Raw genomic sequence first — 19,627 nt, 5'->3', positions numbered from 1 at the left:
GGTCATAGAAGGTACTAGGCAACCTTTCAATATGTTTATCACAACGCAATTCCAGGCAGGTGCAGCCATAATGTATTTTGAACAAAGAATATACCTACAGCATTATATAATTACAATAATCATGTCATAATCAAACTAACATTTGATTATTTCAATTTCTGATGTGAATATAAGTTTGATATATAAAGGTAATTGTGTTGATGAAATATACTTAGATTTCTGCAAGGCATTTGACTTGGATACCACAGACATTTTGATAAAAAAACTAAAACACAAAATTAACATGGCATACATTAATTGGATTAAAAATTGGCTAACTAATAGGTCTCAAAACGTAATTGTACAGGGAATCATCACTGAGCTTTGAGTGGGTTCCCACAGGGATTAGTTCTTGATCCTCGGACATTTAACATTTTTATCAATGACCTGCAAGAGTACATAAAATCATCATTGATAAAGTTTGCAGATGACACAAAGATTGGAGGACTGGTAAATAATGAAAAGTATACATCATTGATACAGAGCTATCTGGATCACTTGGTAAATTGGGCTAAAGTAAACAATGTGTTTTACTATGGTTAACTGTAAATGTATACATCTGGGAACAGAGAGTGTAGGCTATACTTGCAGGATGAGGGACTCTATCCTGGGAAGTAGTGACTCAGAAAAAGATTTGGATGTCATGGTGGATAATCAGCTCAATATGAGTTCCCAGTGCAACACTGTAGACAAATTGGCTAATGCAATCCTTGAATGGGATTGCCTTAAATAGGGCAATCTTGAGTAAGGGAAGAGAAGTTATTTCAACTCCATATTTGGCACTGGTGTGACTACTGCTGGAATACTGCATCCAGTTCTGGTGTTCACAATTCAAGAACGATGTTGATAAATTGGAGAGAGCTCAGAGAAGGGCTACAAGAATGATTACAGGACTAGAAAATATGTCTTATAGTAATAGACTCAAGGAGCTCAATCTATTTAGTTTAACAAAGAGAAAGTTTAGGGGTGACCAGATCACAGTTTATAAATGGGGGACAAATATTTGGTAATGGTCTCTTCAGTCTAGCAGACCAAGATATAACAAAATCCAATGGCTAGACGTTGAAGCTAGACAAATTCAGAGTGGAAATACAATGAAAATTTTTAACATTGAGAGTAATCAACCATTTGAACAATCTACCAAGGGTTGTGGTGGATTCTCTATCACTAGCAATTTTTAAATCAAGATTTTTTTTTAATAATATGCTTCGTTTGAAAAGGAATTATTTTGGGGAAGTTCTATGGCCTGTATTATAGAGGAGGTCAGACTAGAAACTAGAGGATCACAATGGTCCCTTCTGTCCTTGAAATATATGAATCTATGAATAATAATATTGCTCTTACATAGAACTTTCAATCCATAGATCTATAAGTGCCATACAAAGGAATATATCACTATTCCCAATTTACAGATGGGGAAACCGAGGCACAAGAAAGTGAAGTGACTTCCCTAAGGTCACACAAATAGGTCAGTGGCAGATCCTGTAATAGAACCCAGGGTTGTTGATTCCCACTTCAGTGCCTAAACAAAACAGTAATACCTCATTAGCTCTTGTCAACTCTTCTTGCATATGGCAATATTATGGCCACGTTCATTAAATGGTTTCAATATTTCACATACTCAAGTTTAGTGTATGCTACAAAAACGAATGAAGAAACCTTTTTATTGGTGCATTTCTCTTATGAGAAATAGGATTTTCAGTTTATAAATTCCTAGGAAGCCACTTTTCTTTTAATCAGGAATCTGGCGGAATAGGTTATGGATTAACTCTGAGCTTTTATGAAATCTAAAGTCACATTTTTCTTGTGCTTCAATGATGAGTTACTTCTACAGATTAAATGAAATCACTTTATCACTAATCCATGTTCATGAAGGGATATGAAACCCCACTCTCCCATGGTTATTATTACTTTGAGTAAGTATGAAATCCATAGGACTCCTTGAGAGTAAGGGACTACTCTGTGTGCGTACAGATGGAACAATTTGGCCTTTAGTGACTAAAACATGTAGCGATTTAATGCATATTACGGTACTTATAGATGTAGAGGACATATGTTACTTTCAGCCTATATGATTAAGCTATTTCTGTTTTTAGCAATGCTTTAGCAAATTCATTATTCTAATGATCCTCTTCTTTAGATGACTAGTATTTGTTGATGTTTAAAAGAATGACACAATGACAACACAAATTTATTTCTAAAGCAAAGATGGGATAGAATCTTTTGTAATTTGTTAGACAGTAAACACTAGGGGTTTATTTTATAATGGTTATTCCTCTTTGAGTGCTGTTATTCTAAGGCTGATTTCTGGGACTATTTCTTCTACACATAAAAAATCATACCCTGGCATTTTATATTTTCTTATCCCCTTTCCTCAAACAAAAATGAACTTTATTTAATCAATGTCAAAATACAAAATGATGCCATGATCTAGTCCAATGGAAACAGAATTGAGAATTAGGAGTTGCTTTCTCTGACATAAACTCACTGCAGTTCCTTGGTTTAAGTTCTTTTACTTTTCCGCCTCAGTTCCCCTATCTATACAATAGGGATGACAACAGTTAAAATCTCTGTCTTGAGGGAGTTTTGAGCAAAAATTAATTACTGTCCGTAGAAACATTTAAACATGTATAGCATTAAAATAAGTGCTAAGTATTTTATTATAATTATTATTACTTTAAGTGGGGCAAAAATAACATATAAGTAATGGCTGCATAGTAATAATGACATTACTCATCAATTATCTGAAGGGAAAAAAAGTTCTCTCTTCTCAGTTGTCTAGAATGTCTTGCCTCATCAACATTCATCTTCAAGGACCCAGTCCTGCAAAAGCTTATGCACATGGTTCACTTTACAGCTATGAGTAGCCCCATTGATTACACATAACATTAAGCACATGTGTAAGTCTTTCCAGGATCAGGGCCTTGATCTGTCTGAACTTCTAGAAAGTCTCTCTCTATTTCTGTAGTATGTACAGCACTGATCATATTGCTGGTGCTAAACAAATAGTAATGATAATAAATATGGAGCAACTAATATTAGTCTTTAAGAAGCATTCCTTATTTTAGATTACAATTCAATTATGCAACATACTTGATTTCAACCTGGGTTGTAACAAAAAGTCTTAGGTCCTGATATCAAGCTTGTGAGGCAGGTAAACACTCACTGATGCCAATGGATATTTTGCCTGTGTAGGTCTATGTAACGGGGCCCTTTGTGGTAATGTAGTGGGATTTGTTCTTTGATGTAATAGTGTTATCAACTGCAAAAGTTTCCATCTGTCACTCCCTTTGCTCCTTCAGTGCCTCCCTCTCACTGCTCCCTTTCTATCCATTCCACTTTCTATCTTCCACTCATGACTTCACTTTCTGCCATGCTAGCCTGACTTTGGAACTCCCTGGCCTTCTGATGCAAAAGATGACTACCTTTCTTCATTCAAATCTTGCCTAACATTCACTCTTTCTGCCAAACCTATTGATGGCGACCCATCTGAGAGTCATCACACCACACGTGTCTGCATTTCCATCTTTCGCTCTGTTTTATACAACACCAACCACATATTTCCGGTGCTTAAAAATACATGATACAAACCATGATGTTTATTTAAAAATAAACAGAAACCAATTTAACATACAAACACAAAATACCTAGCCTACTGCCTCTATGTGAATAACAATGCTGCCCTCAGCACTAAACTCTTGCAGATATTCTCAAGAGCAAAAGATCCCCAGTAGGACTCTTGCTGCTAAACGTACAAACTACTGGGTGAAAATTACCAAAGACCAAGTGGGAGCCCAATGGACCCACATACAGTGGAAGCCTCGCCCCAACACTGAGACATTTAAAACCTGAACAATAGCAAACATCCTCCAGGAAACAATCCAGGGAGATGAATGGACTAGATGGCTTTTTTGATTTTACATCATTTGACATTGGATATTGCATCTGAATTATTATTCATAAATGAATATTATATTGTTAATATAGTATTACAGTCATAAACAAAACCACTGCTTCACAGGAAAAATACCAAATAACAAACTCCTCCCATAAATAGGCTCCACAGTGGGGCTCTGAAATATTAACTTGCTCAAGTATTCCTGTCATGTTCAACTTTTTAACTATATGATTAAAGTTAGAAGGTTTAGTGTGTCACATTTATTTATTCAGAAATATATCTTGTCAGTGTAATACAACTAAGGGTAAGATCTGCAAGAACCTTACTGCTAGTCTCTTACAGACAATCCACAATTATGAAAAGCCTGAGTCTCTGTAATAAAAGGTCTCTGTCTTTTGGCCTCCAGCGACTTTAATTTCCTCTTATAGTCACCACCCACAACAACAAGTTTGCATACCCCCAAAATGCTTTTGCCCCCAAGAATGGATTTTATAAGCAGGGTGACATGAAGTGCAATCATTGTGATCATTCTGCTCAGTGATCAGCAGTATGGTCACAGAGGCAGCATTGGCATAAATGCTTAGTATAGCGCCTATGCCCTGAGAGGATATGTAGAAGAGGGCTGATTTCCAGTCTGCTAGCTTTTTGATAAACTCTGTTTGTTGGCTGGTGACAAGAAAACCCAGAATGTTAAGATAATAATCTGGAGGGAATTAGTCATGCCAAAAGGCCACAATAAGTGCTGTCAAATAATGAATGGTACAGTTAAAATTGCCTTCGGATTTTCTGGCTTCTCCATACAGAAAAATACACACAGACATGCTCTCAAAAGTAACAACATGCATCCGATGAAGTGAGCTGTAGCTCATGAAAGCTTATGCTCAGATAAATTGGTTAGTCTCTAAGGGCCACAAGAACTCCTTTTCTTTTAACATGGATCAGTATTAGGCACCCAGATTATGCAGATGCAGATCGTCTCAGCACAAAAATAAATACATAAAACCAAATTAAACAGAAACAGAAAAGTTTTTGTGTCTTACTCCAAGAACTCCTTCTAACAGCACCTGTGCCACTATATGCTTCCCCATCACTGAGGCGTTCATCATCAGAGTGTTTAAAGGCTGCACAACATACAAGTTAGCTTGAGAAAAGGGGATAGCCAGTAACTAGCTCCTCCAGATACAGCAGTGGAAAGCCATGCTGTGCTTTGCAGATTAAAAGAGGACTGAATGGTAGCTTACATGAACAAAGGGGATAGAAAAATATAAACATAATGCTGTAATTGTTAAAGGCCTTATTTTGTCACTCATGAGTAGTCCCATTCGGATTGTTCAAGGAGTAAAGTGCTGCTCAAAGGGAATAGAGGTGGCAGAGTCAGGCCTTAGAGATATAATTGCATTGATTACATTGCAGAGAAGCCTAACATATTCTTGACTGCATATAGATTTGAATGCTTGTTGATTTATGGCCTGCTGTCTTGTTAAGCATGGGCAAATTGACAAAAGAAATCAAATATCTGTAGTTCAACACACAAATTAGACACAGGATAAATTTTAAAAATTGCCTAAGTAATTTAGCAGCCTAACAGCCATCTCAAAAGGGTATCTAGGCACTTAGGAACCCAAATCCTATTGACTTTCTATGAGACTTAATCTTTCAAGTCACTTTTAAAATTGTAATTTAGGTTCCTAAATCTCTTAGGCACTCACAATCAGGACAATTCCCATCAGACAATAAGAATCAGCAGATATGCCATGCATAAAATATCATTACTATAGAATTATTCAGCATTTCAGATAGAAAAAGAATCTATAAGTATCATCTGTAAGTATATCCACCATTCGTCCAGAAGTCACAGTATTTTAAATTTGTCAACTATTCTTTCATAAACTATTAAAAATGTATCCCCCAAAGCTAGCTTGCTTATTTCTATTCAGTATAAACTGCCCAAAGGTAATAATCCCAGATCAATTTCACAGATGTTTTCTTGGGACTAAGCTAAGTGATATAACATACACCTTCAGTCAGCAGATGGGGTTAAATCTGAAAGGGTGCCAATAGCCTCAGTGTGTTGTTACTTTATGTCATGCTCTATGAATCTGTGGTCAGCAAGTGCCAAAAGGCCTTCAAGGTAACAGTTTCGTCTCCTTCAGACATATGCATCTTTACCTAATGTTTCCAATTAAACAAAGATCCCTGTCTATTTCTCTGATATGCATATCTGATACAGGTGGACCTGATCCAAAATGTTCAGCGCCTCAAACCTCTCTTTATAGTGGGTAAGTGCACCTTTGGAAAAGCTTTATATATGAATTTTAAACTCCCATGTTTGAAAGTGTTTAGACTTCAGAATTTGGTTCTGACCATTACAAACATACAAGACATTTGGATCTAGAGTTTTTGGATTGGGGTCATCTTTAATGCCTCTATTCAAATCTTGTAGCCAAAAAGGCATTAAATCAAGGACTTTAAACAGCACACGATTTCAAGAATTGAAGCAGCTTAATTCTATACTGTAGGTGGCGTAAAAGACACTAAACAAGGAAATTTAAGTTGCTCACCTTCCTCATCTGAAACATCCAGGACCTCGGTCATCGTCTCAGGTACATTCAGCTTGTGTTTCTCAGTCACAGTCTGCAGAAACAGAATAATCATCTCTCAAGTTAAGCATCAAGAAAAATAGCAGACATTTATCAGGGTATTTTCAACAACAGCTGCAGTTCAATCTGTTCAGACATTTTACAATGCTGTCTCTTCCCTCTGATTTTATTTTTCAGGGTGTAATCTTTACCATTGTTGCTCTTGCTTTCTATTTGTGCTACAGCAAATGATCATTTATTCTGAAAAAAAATACAAAAAGCACATATATAAATAGATGATGTATGTAGAGTAACTCAGATCAGTGCTTCCAGGATGGTTCTAAATTGAATTAGGTAACGTCTAGAATTAGGTAACGTCTACAGAAGAACCATAGAAAGTTGTATGGGACATATGGAAATTATTGTAAAGCATTTGGAAATTAAGCTATGAATGATGTGAAATATTTAAACTGAAAAAGATGAAGAGTATTTAGAAAGAGCATATGATGCATTTCTTACTTGAAATAGCAATGTGTATTAATGTTACTCTTTTCATAATTATTACAAATCACCCTATATCTTGGAGTGAATGTACATGGTGATTTACACACACACAAATTCAGACATATCACCTGCACCAAATAGCTTACAAGATTAGTTATACAAGGCAAAACCACCAGAGACAATACATGATAGCAACAGTTCCGGTAAGGGTGAGCATGGGGGTTATTAGAAAACAGATTTTTAGAATCAGTGACTTTGCATGAAGGACTCAAAGAGGAAGATAGAAGGTACTTGGCCATGCAGTGAGACTGGGAGAGTGAGGGAGACTGATTCAACAAAGGGAGCATCACCTTAGCATAAGGTCATGTGTGGGTCAAGGACATGAAGAAAGCAATAAGAAGAGAGCGTTGTGAGGAGAGTGGGGCATGAAAGGGTTCTGTGGAGAAATGACAGCAGGTATGTTCTATGGATGGAGACAAGACGACAAGTCAATGAATTCAAGAGGAATTCCATGGTCAGAACAGCACTAGCTAATATACAACCACTCCATGGCCACAATCCACTCTGCAACCAGCCTGTAGAACTGGGTATCTGTGAAGGAGGGTTTACACTTCATGTCTTAAGGTGTGTAACAGTGGATGTAACCCAGAGGTGGGCAAACTATGGCCTGTGGGCCACATCCGGCCCATGGAACCGTCCTGCCTAGCCCCTGAGCTCCTGGCTGGGGAGGCTAGCCCTCGGCCCCTCCCCTGCTGTCCTCCTTCCCCGCAGCCTCACCTTGCTGCCAGTGCTCTGGCCCGCTGCTCCTCCCGGGCAGCGCATTGGCGTGGCTGCGAGCTCCTGCTGATCTGAGCAGCATAGTAAGGGGGGTTGGTTACGGTGAAGGAGGTCTCGGGGGGCAGTCAGCAGGGAACAGGGGGCAGAGGTTCTGGGGGGGGGCCGTCACGGGACGGGGAACAGGGCTGGGTTGGATAAGTGTGGGAGTCCCGCGGGGCCTGTCAGGGGGCAGGGGTGTGATGATAGGGGTTGGGAGAGTCAGGGGACAGGGAGCCTGGGGCGGCTGGATGGGGATGAGGTCCCAGGGGGATGTTAGGGGCGGGCGTGTGGATAGGGGTCAGGGCAGTCAGGGGACAGGGAGCAGCAGGGTTGGATAAGGGGTGGGGTCAGAGGTGAAAGTAAGCCGGTACGCCCCAGTATGGCGTACCGGCAAGAACTGGTGCACCGTAGTGGGGCAGCCTGGCTTCCCCAGGGGGAAATTTAAAGGGCCTGGGGCACCCAGCAGTGGCTGGAGCCCCAGGCCCTTTAAGTTGCCTCCAGAGCCCTGCTGCTGGAGCCCTGGGGTAGCGGCTGTGGGGCTCCGGTGGCTATTTAAAGGGCTCGGGGCTCCCCTGCTTCTACCACCCGGCCCTTTAAATAGCCACTGGAGCCCCGCTGCCACTACTCCAGAGCTCCGGGGACTATTTAAAGGACCAGGACAGTAGAAGCAGGGGAGCCGCAGGCCCTTTAAATAGCCCCCAGAGCCCTAGGGTAGCGGGGGCTCCAGGGGCTATTTAAAGGGTTGGGGCTCCAGCTGCCTCTGCCGCCCTGGTCCTCTAAATAGCCCCCGGAGCCCTGCACTGCTGCTGCTACCCTGGTGGGGGGGGAGGATGAGAAAGAGGGGGTGCATTTACCTTACAGGGTGGGCTAGGGCTGGCTCTGACCCCCTCAGACCTGCCCCTTCCAGGGGCGAGCTGGCCCCAGTGTACCGGTAAGTCACTTGACTTACTTTCACCCCGGGTGGGGTCCTGGGAGGGGGTGGTCAGGGGACAAGGAGCGGGGGGGTTGGATGGGTAGGGGGTTCTGAGGTGGGCAGTCAGGGGGTGGGAAGTGGGAAGGGCGGATAGGGGGCAGGAGTCAGGCTCTTTGGGGAGGCACAGCCTTCCCTACCCGGCCCTCCATACAATATCATAACCCTAATGTGGCCCTGGGACCAAAAAGTTTGCCCACCCCAATGTAACCCCTTTGTACACAGGGGAGTGTCAGGAGACAGTATGTCTGTTGAAGCTCTCACAGGAATAGTTAACCACTGCTTCACTCTCAGTTCTGGCCAGTACCCTAAAAAGCATAAATGAACCCCAGACGTGGAAGTAGCAAAACAACATATAACTCTTGTAATATTTATTGAGGGATGAACCTTGAAGCCCCTACTCAATTCATGCTCAGGCAAAACTCCCACTGAGGTCAATGGCGATTTTGCCTGAGTAAAAACTGAGTGAGGACTTCCAGATCTGGTGCTGTATTTCCATACTTCTAGCAAGCCAGTGAAGAAGACAGCACTATTCATTATTATGATGCTTTTCTATACATATCAACACGTCTCATCATTGCTGAATCTGTGAATACTGGTAATTTGTCTAAGTTTAAGTGTCTAAAATGCATTAACTGCAGACAATCCGTTTCAATTTACCTTCCTACAGTTTGTACGTGGGCAGGACAGAGAGTGGGCAAAACTGGTTGCCTGCAATCTCAGTTATTCATCTTTAATTACATCTTAACCATGATTCAAGGAATTAACAAGTATGGTTTTCAATGCATGTGTTACGTGTTCCAAGCTCTTTTGTACTCATTACATTCCTCAGCCAATTCTTCGACTCTTTTTATCACTCCCCTAGAAAGGTCAGACAGCAGTAGGGAATCTGAGCCAGCTGAAGCAGACTGAACTCAAACAGCAGTGCAGGTGACCTCAACCTCCTTCTTTGTAGCAATAAAAGCAATGAATTAAGAACTAAGTGCTAAATAAACAAAAAGACTGACACTCTACAAATGGAATAAGGTGAGAAGGAGGACAGTATATTCTTCAAGTGATGGGCAAAGCACTGTGTGTGTACCTCAGTTGTTAAAAAGACGAGAAAGTAACCCAAATGCTGTACTGCTGCTGTGTATGAGCACTGAATAAAATAGCCAAGAACTCAACAAACAAACAGAGAGGGAGAGCTCTGAGGAAAAGAGAAAAAATGGAATTGCCTAGAAAAAAATTAAGTAAGAGTCAGATATGAAAACTCTTAAGAAGTTTATCTCTGTCTACAATAAATGCAACAGACCATTCATTCATTGGGCCCAAATCCCAGTTCTCATACTGAACTCAGGAATAAGAGACAAGCACAGGAGAACAACACAGAGGTGAGAGTTAGAATTCTCTGGCCAACAGCTTCTGGATCTCAGCACTTCAGTAGTGTCAACATTAATTGGAGAAGGAATCATAATTCAAGATGGGATTTAATCTATTTAAACAAAATGCCCCCCATTTGGGGTAGGGCCAGTGGTGTTTGTAGGACGACAACTAATTAAAATACCAAAATAGAATCAGTATGTTAATATACAGTATAAGAGTAATAGCATACTGTATACATGGTACCCCTGCCAATATCTAGTTATATCAGATAAGTGGACACAAAATATGGTGACAGCCTATTGGGGCTCTAAAATTTGTTTTACTTAGGAAAAAATCCCATCAGATCAATGTTAAGTTTATCAATATATAGTCTGAGACATAGGCCATGGTGCATAAACATGATCAATACCTATATATTTGTCTGTTTATTACTCTTACACAACACCAGCATTAGCACTCACAACCACATTTATACTTAGTAGGTTTGCCAGGCGTCTGGTTTTCGACTGGAAAGCCCAGTCAAAAGGGGACCCTGGTGACTTTGGTCAGCTCTGCTGATCGGGCCGTTACAAGTCCAGTAGGCGGTGCAGCATGGCTAAGACAGGCTCTGCCTGTCCTGGCTCTGCAAAGCTCTGCGAAAGCGGCCGGCTTGTCCAGCCCCTAGGTGCTGGGGTGATCAGGGAAGCTCCGTGTGCTTTCCCTGCCCCCACTGGCCAGGAACTGCGGCGAATGGGAGCCTGTGGGTGCGGGTAGCGCTCACCATGCAGAGTCACCTGGCCGCGTCTCCACCTAGGGGCTAGACATGGAAGCTGCTTCCAGGAGCAGTGCTGAGCCAGGGCAGGCAAGGATCCTGCCTTAGCCACGCTGTACCGCCGACCGTGAGCCGCCTGAGGTAAGTGCTGCCCAGCCAGAGCCTGCAACCCGAGCCTCCTGCCCCATGTCAGAACCCGCTCCCACACCCTAACTCTCTCCCAGAACCCACACCCCAACCCCCTCCCCCAGCCTGGAACCCCCTCCTGCAGCCTGAACTGCACATTTCTGGCCCCACCCCGGAACCCAGCTACAGCCCTCACCCCCTCCCACACCCCAACCCCCTGTCCCAGCCCAGTGAAAACGCTTGAGGGTGGGGGAGAGCAAGCGACAGTGGGAGGGGGGCTGGAGTGAGTGAGTGGGGGCGAGGCCTCAGGACAGGGTGTTCGGTTTTGTGCCATTAGAAAGTTGGCAGCCCTAATGCTTAGTGAGACATATAAGCTCAAAGAACCTATAGCTAGGCACCCAAATCCATATTTAGCATCCTCAGTGACCTGATATTTTAGAGTTGTTGAACACATTCCACTCCCTCTAAAACTCATTGGGTGCTTAGTACCTGTGAAAATCTGGCCACTTGTGTATGCACTTAACATTAGACATCTGCATTTGAAAATCTGGCTGTAAGACCAGATTTTCAGAAGCTTCACCACAGACATACATATATATATTTGTGCGCCTGCTTTGCATATTCAACAGGAATACAGATCAAATGTTCTAGATACTGTGTGTAAATGATCATTTGTCCATACACAGACTGTACTTACCGGTACATGTGCCTCCAAACTTCACTGTAGAGTTAAACATCTGAAAATCAGGTTTATTTTTTTATACACTGCATGTCGCAATTGGTTATTTTAAATGTAAACCCCTAAGTTTGAGCATTGCACAATATCTCAAATATTGAGCCAAATCCTGCCTTTGATGTGTAGACGGAGTATCAGTATTGCACAGCAATGCCCCCTTTGTGTTTCTGGGTCTCCTTGGCACAAACATATTAGTTAATTCTGACATCCTACAACGTATCAATTATAGCTCCCCTGACTCTAACTCTTCTACCTGGAGTTGCCACTATATTTAACAATGGAATGAAGAACCATTAATTATCACCCAGTTTTAAAAAGGATGAGGATCTGTGGACAGTTTAATGGCCCCAGTATAACATGGAGTTTAAAATGCTGAGGCATATGTGGTCTCTGCGGTAGTTGCACTGATATGGTATTGCTCTGGTAAATCATACACTACCTAAAGCTAATTTATGTATCACAAAATATTTGTTTCTACCAACTACATTGAAATGTGTACACAAATTAACTGTTGCTCTGAAGCAGCTTAACAATTTAAATTTGTCACTTTGGGACCTGCAAAGTATAAATCAGAAGGCAGGACAAACATTTTTTTTAAAAGAAATCACAAGTGTTCTGTAGCATAAGAACCAACCGTGCTTCCATGCTACCTGCTTTCCATTATATATGTCAATCCTTCTCTACACAGGGGACTTGACTCTCTTCTCGGTATCATTGCTTTATATTCTGGGAGCCCCACTCACGTCAGTAGTGTTATTCTGATGTAAACGAGAGGGAAATGAGACTCTGCACATTTACAGTAGGCCAAGGGCCTTTGGAAGCAATTGTTCCATATATAAACCAGGATTGGAGATTCCTCTTCTTTGGGAATGTCAGTGACTTGCATATTAATAGAGCATTGGATTGTCTAACATTCTCCGTGCAGCACTCAGTTGTATCACTGATCTTAGTCAGGGCCTTGAAGAATAAAATACCTATTGTGACTGTAATGGCAATGTATCTTTTTCAGTGTTGAATGTTATATTGTATTAGCAATATCAACCTCACCACCTGGAAAACTCAATTGCAGGGGGCAACCACAATTTATCCTTCCTTTTTGGCAATAGTTCCAAAAGCTCTTTAACCAACCAAATAATCTCTTTAAGACGATACAGAGACCACATTACCTGCATACACCAAAGCGGCATTTGAGGGCCGAGTCAAATTCATCTCTGGCAAACTCTATCTATGTCAGGCGTAGTTCACCAGGGATGAATTTGCCCACAAGACTTTTTAAACACTGTTTCTCTCTTGTTTGAATTTGCATATTGCGTATGCAGATACACTAAAAGAAATAGGATTTCTTGTACAGAAACCTTTAGGTTCAACAAATGTTTGATTCAGCCCAAAGATAAATGCCTCAAGCATCTGCCACGTCTGGAGGAAAAGTCCACTGCTCACATATATATTATACGGTTTTTTAAAAATCTTTTATCCAAAATAACTAAATCAAAGTTATGTATTTCAAAAGTGTTTATAAATTTCCTTTTTCATACTGCAATTCATATTATTTAATATTTACTTTGTTGTGGTACCTGGACAGCCACTGATAGCAGGGTGTTGCTGGGTGTTATATAAATACAATGGAAGATTCAACAAGTGGATGTAAAAGACATGAAAGGGAAATGAGAAAAGGAAGATGAGGAAAACAGAAGGGGGGGGGGTTACACAGGCTACATAAGTCAGTTTTGAAAATGGACTTAATTACTTTTGACAAATGTTACCCAGAGAGAGGGAGAATAAACTCACACACCATACAAATATGTACTTGTATGTCTGTTACAAGAGTAAATAAATAAATATCAGCAAAAGCAAATACTCCATATTTATTAAGATTCTTCTGGAAATTGACTCAAATTTGGAGAAGAAAACTAAGCCTGTTTCTCATAGTTCATTAATAAACCATAGCTCACTCTATTTATAACATCATGTCAAGCCAATTTTGTTCCATCTTACTCTGTTTATTTCAACAGGGACTTGCTGTCAGCATGCGATGTAAAAGCAAAATTGTTTTCCTCTCTCTTGTTCATTGCCCGCCCTCCCCATTGTGGTGCGTGTTCTTGGCTTATAACATATGGTAGCATCTTTTCACTAATTTTTGGATTTATCATTATGGGGCCTGTATGGGGTGCCTAATGCTTATAGCCTTTCTATTTTTATAATGTTTTATGCTTTAAAAAATAAACATTGTCCTTATAAGTTTTCACAGTAAAAGACAGTAAAGCAAATTCATGCATAAAATGGTACCATTACTGCGTTCAGTGATACACAGCTTTTTGAAGGCCTCTTTTCTGACTTACTAAAACAGTGGCAGGCTGTAGCAATATGTGACCAGTGAGAGAGACCACCCCTCCCCCTTGTGTCTTGGCATCAGAATATAGCTGTCTTTCTGGTTAAAAACAACAGTTTGCATCTATTCTGACCAGGTAACTAAGTGGCTGGTTACCACTGTCCTCCCGAAAATTAAATTATTTTTTTAAAAAAAGAGTAAACAGAGTTTTGAAAAATGAAACTATTCCACAGGCATCAACTTGGCTCAACTCATGAGCCCCGAGAATCAAAATCCTAATTCCAGACAGTTGGAGGGCTGAGGAAGTGAGCTGGGATTTTTTTTACACTACAATAAAACTGGATCTATTTGTTCTGGAAGTGATTTGAGCAACCTGAGGATTTATGTGCTTCAGAGCTGCTAGTGAGCACCACTAAGTCTGGCACCCATTCATGGACTGCCATAGCCTGATTGCTAAGAAGCCTGCTGTGGTGGTTCTGCATCAGCAGGTGTCACAGAGGAAAGCGTATAAGTATAAGGAGAGACAGAAAAGAAGGAACTAGGATAATGGAAAAGAAAAATAGAGAAATGGGCCAGAACCTATACAAAGACTCCCAAACTTCAGGAAAGTTTAGATTTGCCGCTCAGGCCCTTCTCTAAAAAGTATATTCTGGTTTGAATACCTGCTATTTCAACAGTGTAAACTCAGATTTATAGAGCTATTTATATTAATTCTGTGTACTGTATGCACATCTATATGCACATCAATATATTTGCAACAACCAAGCAAAGGAGGGCCTTAAAAACTTAAACTAAAAAGAGGAAGAGAGAGGCAGAGGGAGTCTGAAGCAGTACAGCAGAGACAACATTATGAATAGAGAATGGAAGCATTAAAACACATCTAGTACTCACAGTTGTGGTGGTGGTGACCTCCTCTGTTACCACCTTCAGAGTATCGACCACTGAGATGTATCCCAAACGCCTTGCAATCGCTAAGGCAGTGTTACCATTCTGGAGAGAGGGAGAGAGAAATGAGAGGGAGGACTGTGATTTGAATCAGTGAGATCACTCTCAGCACTGCATGAGCCAGCATTTCCATCCAAAACAAGGCACAGCTTAGGAAAATCACTGAGTTTTACCATTACATCTGAATCTGTCTTTGTAACTTCTTTAAGACTATAGCCCTGATTACCATGGTAACACAACACACTTACATCTGCCTGCAATTCCTCATAAAAAATGTGTTGCATGCTTTAACCCTAAAGTTGTCAAATTTCACTACACATTATGTGCCTTGACTGCATTTTTTCCAAAAGCTCTATTATTTGGGAGGTTATTCAAAAACCATTAAAAAGTTTTAGGGTCTAACATCTGACAGACACAGTTCACATCTGCAGCAGGTACAATGCTCTCTCTGGGAATATATAACTTATGCAAAACCTCATGATGCAACAGGAAACAAAACAAAACAAGCTTCAAGTTTAGGACCTGGGGAGAATTCTTTTAATTTCAATGCCTATCTAAGCCATAAAAATAATTAGTATTTAGATAGCCCTTTTAATCTTCAATTAAAGAATTAATTAGCTAGTTAAACCCCAGAACACCCTTGTGATGTGGATAGGTATTATTTATTTATATAGGGCTAGACTGTTATATTCTCACTCACACTGAACCATATCTTACATCAGGAGCTGCGCCACTGAAGTTAATGAAGCTACTCAATAGGAGTATCAAAATCTGGTCTGTGTTTATTTATTTCAAAAGTGCTCAGCAGCACAGCATAAATCCATCCACAACGTGTAGCCAAAAATCAGTGCTTTTTGTCAGGAGAAGCAGAAAAAAAAATCAGACACAAGCTACATCAGGTAAGAATGTCTGAGGGTATGTCTTCACTGCAGAGTTAACCTGGGTGATCAGCCCCAGGTATCAGCCCACACTGCAAAGCATTATCCAAGTTACTGTGTCCTTATTGCTGCTGTATGCACCTGTGTGTATCACTAGGACTTCTGAGGACATATCCCATGGTTCTTCGTACAGCAGTAATAATGGGAGTACTTGTCTGTCCTTCTGGGGACTTGGTGAAAATTGTGGGAAGACATGGACGGACTATAAGCACTCAAGTGTTTTAGCGACTGCAAAGTGGGTGACTTTCCAGCCCAAAGCCTTGGCTTCACTTGAGTGTTAACTCCTCTTGAGTTAGGCTCTCTTGACTGAGAGCAGCCATACTGCAAAATGACACTCTGAGCTGCACTGTGTTTGGATTAGCAGCACAGAATACCTTTATTGCATTATTTACTCAACCGTCAGATGCACTTGAGCTTCAACCTACATCCCCTGATGGTCCAGCTAGCTCAAGTTTAAAGCATCACTTACTCCAAGTGAGAGATTTTTGTGTGTAGACAGGAATCAGGCTCGGGTAACTCTTGAATTACATATACCTCTAGCTAACACTGCAACTCAGGCAAGTCCCAAATGAAAGCTGAACTGGGGCTCTAACCCAGACCAAACTCCCAACCTCCCCAAACTGTGCCAGATAGTCCCACTTGAATGCACCACTCAACCTGGATGAGATGTTTTTGTGTGGATGGTAACGCCAGAGTAAGAGCCCAGGCTACCTCTGGAGTGACTGTGCTTTGAGGTATGATGGACCCAGGCTGTGACGGCTCTACAAGGTGATTGAAATCAATGAACATACCCTCAAACTAAGTAAGCCCTGAGGGGGTGTTTAGCCCCAGGAACTGACCATAAAAGCCTCCCAGCTGATGATGTAGGATATAAACTAAGACATGGATTCTTGGATAACTCAATCCCAGAGTATTGTTCCAGGGACTGAGTGAGAAGCCAGTGCAGATTTAAGCAGTTGTATTATGCACTCATGGCAAGTCTGACCCACTCAGGAGCTAGGCTGAGGCCTGTTTTTTTCTTTTTTTTTTTTAACCAGCTGGAACCTCTGGGTACACAGAGCTCACTGGAGTTGTCAGTGGTATAGATGGCTATTACAACAATGGCATTAAAGAAAAACAGTTGCAGACTCCTGGCTGTCTGTAGAGGTTAGAAGCTACAGGCTATAACTGCTACCTAAGAATCCAGGAGTGGCAGTGAACTCAATCCAGGAGGTGGCAAACAAATGGGTAGAAGGATAGTGTAAATTGGGTCTGGACTAAGTGCTTCATCCTGGGCAGTAAGCCTCCCTTTCATTTTATACACAATAGGGTTGCAGTCCGTTTGCCTTCGTCCAGATCCTCATCTTGGCCAGGCACCGGGAGAATAATAAGACTTCCATGTTTATTGCCACCCTTGTTTTACACATGGAGAAACTGAGATGCAGAGTGCCTGTGACACAACCAGTCAGTGGCCAACCCGGAATTATAATTCAGGAATTACTGTTTCCAAATCCCATGCTCAACTCACTATTCAAACGAACTCTCCATCTGGAAAGAGCTTTGCAACTAAACAGAGCTACCTTAAGGGGCTAGAAAGGAGGCAGGAAGTCACACACACACACATCTGATGACCAGCTGTATGAGAAGCACATTCACCACGGCAAAAGGCTAGAGAGGAGAGGAATCAAATGAGTCAATCACACTCAGGAAAGAAAGGAGCCATCCGGGGAACAAGCTGCATGCAGGTGGCAGATTGCAGTAGTACTACAGACAGTTTCCAGACTTACAGCAGTGATGGCATTGGGCTTGGCCCCATGCTGGAGTAGAACATTGATGATATGAGTGTGACCCTGTTGAGCAGCTTGGTGCAGAGGGGTGTAGCCATTCTGTTATTAGTGGTAATTACCGTATTTTTAAGGAGAGAAAAATACAGTGATTAGAAAATACATTTCAATTTACTTCCTCTAATCAAGACATTTAATTTATTTAAAACCACATTTATGCCAGCTTTTCACCCACATACAATAATTCTTAGCAACCTTCTCTAAACCCTCTAGGGATTAATGAAGTAATAAATCATGATAATATTTTGACTTGCGGAGCATTTTTCATAGGACAAAGGTGGGCAAACATTACCGTCCCCATTTCACAGATGGAAATAATGAAGCACAGAAAACATAATGCTCATGCCCAAGGTCACAGAGCAATTGTGGGAGGGGGACAGAGCCAGGTCTTCTGACTCCCAGCCCTCTGTTTTTAATGGGTACCTGAAGAGTTTGTCTTTAAAACACTTGGGCTAATTTCTAAAGCCATGTAAATTCTAACAGCACTGATTGAGTCCATTCTAAATGAAACAGCGGTTTGACTTCGAGTCTCACTGATTATGAATGTCAGTGCAGTTCATCTTCTGTTGGTCTACAAAAGGTCCCAACTGTGTCACAGATACAGTGAGAAATGTCTGCATGTTCTGCGTACCAATAAATATATTTTAATTCTGTATATTTATCTACTCCAATGATCCATTCATGATATGCTACAATACAAAAGCAGAGCCAGACTGCACTTCAGCAAGCTGATCTGAGGGGGAATTGTATGGATCTAGTCAGGCAACTAATTTACAAAATTATCTGCACTTGACTTTGAAAGCAGGCAGAGAATAAACTGGGGGAAAATAGCAATTTGATTTCACTGTACCATTTATGTATGTATAAGAGAGCCTAAGGGACTCTTACTGATCTCTTGGAATTGTGTGTGCCTTAAACTATGACTATGACGTATCTTTCATATGGACAGATGGGTGAGAATGAGCTTGGTATGCTAGTTGCCCTTGTGACATTTAGGCTGCGCATTCATCTATCTGGTAGGATACAGAGCAGGGGTTTATTATAGGTCGTGGTGTTTTATACTGACAATCACATTATTTCCATTACTTTAATATCAGTGCTGTCCCTTGGGATTGAGTCCAGACACAGCACCTTTCTGCTGGACATGGCATACAATATCCTGAAGGTTCAGGATATTGCATGTTGTTCGGCTTCTAACATGTTCTGTCAGCTATAAATCTGTCCAGGAGGGACTTGCTCTTTAAACTGAGTGAATCCACAATGCTGGTTATCTGTTAGGCTGCCAAGATTTATGATGTTTTCAAAAAGCCAATGAGCCAGATACTGATTTCAGGTACTCTGGTGTTACTCTAAACTAACTTTAAATGGAATTATTTCAGATAACTAGAATAACCAGGGAAACTGAAGTCAGAACCTGACCCAATGAGTTCAACACACATTTAGATACAGAGTGACACCTAACAGATATGGGGCAATTAGGACATTCCTTTCAATTCCTTCTTGGTAACACACAGTTTCTAGCTGTCTGCTTTTATTATGGGTTTCAACTTTTTTCTTGTGTTATACCTACCAGCTCTTTGAACAATCCTATCTATGGTTTTAACCTACTGAGTCTGGGCTACGTCTTCTCTGGAAATGTCCTGACACTACCCCTGCCTCTGTGTTTTTTTGTGCATTGGAGTTCACGCTATTTAGTTGGGCTCATTTTCATGATGCTGTCCCACTTTGAGGAGTGGATTGACCAAATAAGTAAGCAGCTGGAGACAGAGGAGTCAGCAGGAATGATCAGTGAATTACAAATTTGTGTG

General features: G+C 41.2%; 1 protein-coding gene across 28 annotated transcripts in view; it reads right to left on the bottom strand.

Annotated features, from left to right (window-relative positions):
* ANK2 (ankyrin 2) overlaps positions 1-19,627 on the bottom strand; it is a 566,593-nt gene that overhangs the window by 87,345 nt on the left and 459,621 nt on the right. For all 28 annotated transcript variants that reach the window (XR_012158530.2, XM_073340925.2, XM_073340929.2 and 25 more), the window contains 3 exons: positions 17,763-17,861; positions 15,005-15,103; positions 6,499-6,571 (listed from right to left, as the gene is read on the bottom strand). Coding sequence is in view for 27 of the 28 variants with exons in the window: in XM_073340925.2 (XP_073197026.2) it covers positions 6,499-6,571; positions 15,005-15,103; positions 17,763-17,861 (271 nt within the window). In the remaining variant the exon portion in view is untranslated. The remainder of the gene's footprint in view (positions 1-6,498; positions 6,572-15,004; positions 15,104-17,762; positions 17,862-19,627) is intronic.

Source organism: Lepidochelys kempii, chromosome 4 (genome assembly GCF_965140285.1).
Source record: "Lepidochelys kempii isolate rLepKem1 chromosome 4, rLepKem1.hap1, whole genome shotgun sequence".
NCBI lineage: Eukaryota > Metazoa > Chordata > Testudines > Cheloniidae > Lepidochelys > Lepidochelys kempii.
The sequence above is the reverse complement of the archived record's forward strand: the minus strand, read 5'-3'. Positions and strand labels throughout refer to the sequence as shown.